The sequence below is a fragment of the Echinops telfairi genome, unplaced genomic scaffold, assembly GCF_000313985.2.
Source record: "Echinops telfairi isolate 266 unplaced genomic scaffold, ASM31398v2 ScPeMD7_7457;HRSCAF=8495, whole genome shotgun sequence".
Lineage (NCBI taxonomy): Eukaryota > Metazoa > Chordata > Mammalia > Afrosoricida > Tenrecidae > Echinops > Echinops telfairi.
In genome coordinates this window covers 38,974,120-38,978,981 of record NW_022111357.1, presented here as the reverse complement: position 1 = coordinate 38,978,981, position 4,862 = coordinate 38,974,120, and the positions used below count along the sequence as shown (strand labels likewise).

Sequence of the window (4,862 nt, the reverse complement as noted above, 5' to 3'; positions counted from 1 at the left end):
GGTCCATGGTGGAGGTGCCCCAGTCGGGGGTGGGTTTAGATGACAATCTGTATGGCCATCGTGCATCAGCTGAAGGTCAGCCCAGGCTGCCGTGCCTGGGGTTCTTGGGTAGAAGATGGCGAGGTGTGAGGTGCACAGAGTGCAGGGCTGAGACCACCACGCAGAGAGGGGCAGGACAGGCAGCTGGCCATGGTCTGTCCTCAGTCTGGCCCCATGCAGGACTCTATCTATCACCCCATATCCTGGGCCCAGAGCAAGAGCAGCCCCCAGGGTCCAAGAACCACGCGGATCCAGGGCTCTAGCCAAACTGCGGCTTTATTGATGGAACTGGATTCCTCATGAACTTGACAGAGACAAAATAGCCCGGGGACCACGGAGGGCCTGGGCGGGGGACAACTCCGTGTAGCATTTACACTGGAATGATATAAATAAGCTTTGGTGTGTAGGTGTTTTAGGACAGAGTAGAGGTTAACACTGCGTTACAAATACTTCACACAACACCAGCTCGCCACGGAAATTGATTGGGTTTTTGGCCACGGGGGTAACTCCTGAGGGATCTGATGCTCCGGGTCCCTTCACTGGCAGCTCGAAGCCCCGCCTGACAGGTGTCTAGGGCTGGGGCTCCACCTGGCCCTGCCGCTTGGCCTTCATCTGCAGGTACCGCCCTTTGCCTTCCTCAAAGCGCTTCTTCTCATCCTCTGTCTCGGGCTGCAATGACATACAGAGTCTGGTTAGATGTGAGCACTATGCCCAACTGTGGGCATGGGGCCTACCCGCCCTAGCCAGCACCGCCCCCCCCGCCCCCCCGCGCTCCTTGGAGAACTGGCGCCCCGCCTCTGGCATTCCGCTGCCCACAGCAGAATCTGCCTGACTTTCCCGGGAAAGTCTGTTCCAGGGAACAGAGGGACGGAGGAGGCCTGGTCTGTCCAGTGCCTCGCTGGTAGTGGGCGTCGGTGGACAAGCTGGCTGTGGGCAACGACTGACGGAGGATAAGAGCAGCAGGTGTGCGGGAGGGACCTCCCAGGAGGGTGGGGGCACCTTGGGTCAACATCATCTCTCCTCACTGCTGCCATCCTCTGAACAGCTTAAGAAGGCTGGCCAAGTCCCCTGCTAGGGTCGGCGAAGGGCAGGCTGAAGGTTTACACTCAACCCCTGGCCTAAGGGTTGGCAGTTTGAACGCACCCAGTGTCCCTGTCTGTTAAGACCACAGCCTAGAGAGGTCACAGGGGTCCCCTCGGCAGTGGCTAGTGACGGTGGCTGCTTTATGCCTGTGGACTTGACGGGGTTATGAACACGACGTTCCTTCCCCTCGCAGGGTAGCCTGGCCTGGAGACTCACATGGCCCCAGCAGTGGCTCCGGTGGCGAGTCCTCTCTGGCCTCGCTCGGCCTGGGACTCAGGCTTACCAATGGGCCGCCTCAACTGAGATACTTTGTGGGTGCCTGAAAGTCCAGGAAATGGGGCAGGTGTCCTTCTTCCACAATGACACCAAGCCCTGAGCTATTTTTAGGCCAAGTGTTTTCCAGACAAATGGTGTACTAGCTGAGGAAGGAGCAATCAGCTGGGGGTGGAGGTGTCATTTCAGACTAGAGCCAGCCTTCCCCACCCCAGTCAGTGGCCCTCAGAGCCTGCTAACGTTTCAGGAAACCAGCTTCGGCTATGTCTGGCGGGGAGGTTGCTGTTTAGAGAGTCTCTGGCCATTGTGGGGAAATGGTGGCCTTTTCAGGGCATTTCATTGAACCCTCCCCCGCCCCCTGCCCCACTGCCACTCCGGCTTCATGTCTGGCCCACACTGCAGCCACATTCCTGAGTCCATATGACCCCAACAATGGATGGAAAATGACATGCTGGGATTCCCTCTGGCTGCTGTTCTAAGAGGGCGTGGGGGAAGCAGGGGAGACCTTGGAGCTTTCTGGGGGCTGGAGGGCTCCGAGTCCTGCCTCCACAGCCCCTGGTGCCCAGCAACTAGGGTGGCACCTGGGGAATGGCTGCAGGTTCGGTGTGCACTGGGCAGAAGGCCCCAGAGCAGGGCTGTCACATCCGTGGGTGCGTGAATGCCTTAGGACCTCAGGCACACATTTGGGCTTACCGGGCATGGAGGCCAGGGGCCAGACCCGTGGTGTCTGACCAGTGGTCCACAGACCCTACTCTGAATACATGTCCCTAAGCCCTCTTCACCCGTCCCGGCCTAAATGGGACACTGGGAGTGGTCAAGAAGGCCAGGCCAGCAGCCCCACCCCACACTTTGCTGCGCTTGCTGGGCGGGCGTGGCGGGAAAGACAGCTGGCTCCCATTCCTTAAGCAGTGGCCAAAGGCCACATCCCAGCCAGAGGGGCAGCTGAGGCCGGTCCTTGGGGGAGGAGGGTCCTGCAGCTGTGGACACAGGGAGCACACTATGGGGCATGGGTGGGGTCCTGGGGCGGTGGGGCTGGTGGTGGTGAGGGGGTACGGGCACGGATCGGGGTGCAGGGCTCTGTTGTTTCTGGAGCAGCAGCTGCTGCCAGGCAGAATTGGGAGGAGAGTAGGAGAAGGGGGTGGGGTGGGCTGGGTTAGAGTCGGCCCCTCAGCTCCTGCTCTGAAACTGGCCACCCCGCTAGGCTAGCTGGCAGTGAATTTGCCCCCCAGGGGAAGAAGACAAAAGCTCTGGAAAGAAGAGGCCTTCTTAGAGGCCCGGCCAGGGTTGGGGAGGCCGCAGGTCCAGAGAGAAGGACCATCACACCCTCCAATGGGCAGTCAGCACTGCTGACGCCAGGAGGAGACTCCTGGTCCCTCCGTGTCCCTGGAAGTGGGCCCACTGTCGGAGTGGGGTGCACAGGGCGAGCTGGTAAAAGGCTCCATGAAGTCAAGGCCGGGAGGGCCTGTGGGCGTGGCCTACTCAAGGCCTGGCTCTGGGGAGAGGCTGCTTGCTGGAGCCAAGGGTCTCCACTTGTGGAAGGGCAGGAAGCCACGAGTGTGTGTCTGGGGGTGGCAGCCCCCTTAGGCTGCCTGCACTATGCACGCCTTACTCAGTTTCCTGCCAGCAACGGATGAGGCCGCCCTGCTTCTTTAAGATGCTCCTTGCAGACAGACAGATGGGCACGGTCTCTGCAGCCCCAAACCTCCCTTGGCACCCCTTCAAGGCTTTGTGGCCAAAACGACCTGGGAGACTACGTGCTACATGGCCTCCTCATGATCCACTAGGCTTTTAGGAACCTGGAAAGCCAGAAATCTGTATAACAGGGTTCACTCCAAAAGCCTGACGGGGACCCCTTCTTCTGCTTGGGGTTTGCTCAGTGACAGGAGCTGCCCAAGTCTGCCACCATCAGCCTCTGTGTGTGTTCTCAAAGGCCCCTGCAGCCCCTGTAACACCGGACAGGGCGCTGGCCATTCTCGAGAAGCTCCACCCTGCCTGGCTTAGAACAGGCTGCTTCCCACCTCAGGGCCCCACCACACCACACGGCTGTCCTGCAGCAGCCTTGTTGTCCTGTCAAGGTCAACCCAGATGCCATCAGGGGCCTGGTGGGAGTCCTGCCTCTGCCTGGACCAGCGGCATGCCCGAGCCCGACTCTTCTGTAAATCGGAACAATAGAGACGGACGTCTGATACATACACACTTCCTGTCAACACCCATCACTGCAAAAGCCAGCACGGAAGGCAAAAAGGAGACACAACGAAGCTTTTCTACAAGCAACCGCCTCTTTTGTCAGAACAAGACTGGAGCAAATATTTACATCAAAGATGCTAACAGCAGAATCCTGGTCAAGAGGGGGAAATTGAGGAACTGATTTTTTCAAGTTCTCGTGGAATCCAGGCTTCATGGAGGCCAGATGATCTCTAAAACTATTACCTGGAGGAAGTCTTTAAGCCTTGAACTAAGACGTTGGTGAGGTCATCTTTGAACCAAATACACTGGTTTAGCTTAAATAGGAAAAGGATGTCTACACTAAGCAGCATACTCTTTTAAAGCATCGTCTACTCCCCTCTCAGAAGGGTCACAAGGGATGAGTCATCCAGGGTGCAGTATAGCACCAACGTTAAAACACACAACACTCCTCTAGTTATTTAATGTTTCCCCGTCCCCCCACTATCATGACACCAGTTCTGCCTTACAAGTCTGGCTAGACAGGAGCACGTCCATGGATTCAGATAAGAGCCCTCAACACATGGAATCCAGGGTAGATAAACCCATCAGGAACAGTAATGGGAATAGCGATCACTGTAGGGTAGGGCAGCAGTTCTCAACCTGTGAGTCGAGACCCCTTTGGGGATTGAATGACCCTCTCACAGGGGCCACCTAAGACCATCAGAAAACACATATTTCCGATGGTCTTAGGAACAGAGACACCACTCCTCTATCCGTCTCCAGGTGGGAGGTCTGCCCACATGCAGATATGCTGATCTGGTGAGAAAGAAGTTATCTCAACCTTTGCACTGACTTTGGCTTCTTATGCATACTGTTGCAACATGTAACAATGTAGTTTACTGATGTTATATTAAAACTGTTACCCATGCTACATCATGCTTCAAGAAAATATTTCATTGATTTGTAATTAGAAATAAATATTTCACAATCTATAATCACATATTGTTTTTGTGATTAATCACTATGCTTTAATTATGTTCAATTTGTAACAGTGAAAATACATCCTGCATATCAGATATTTATATGATGATTCATAACACTAGCAAAATTACAGTTATGAAGTAGCAACAAAAATAATTTTATGGTTGGGGGTCACCACAGCTTGAGGAACTGCATTAAAGGGTTGCGGCATTAGGAAGGTTGAGAACCACTGGGGTAGGGGGAAGGTAGAGGGAGAAGGAAAAAGGGGGAATCAATCGATCACAAATATTGACGTATAACTGCCTCCCCTCCAGGGAGAC

The 4,862-nt window shown here is 55.4% G+C and overlaps 1 protein-coding gene across 1 annotated transcript in view; it reads right to left on the bottom strand.

Annotated features, from left to right (window-relative positions):
• Window positions 1-297: 297 nt before the first annotated feature.
• ACOT7 (acyl-CoA thioesterase 7) overlaps window positions 298-4,862 on the bottom strand; it is a 128,969-nt gene continuing 124,404 nt past the window's right edge. The window contains exon 8 of the mRNA XM_045299215.1: window positions 298-708. Within this exon, the coding sequence (XP_045155150.1) occupies window positions 610-708 (99 nt within the window). The 3' untranslated portion in view covers window positions 298-609. The remainder of the gene's footprint in view (window positions 709-4,862) is intronic.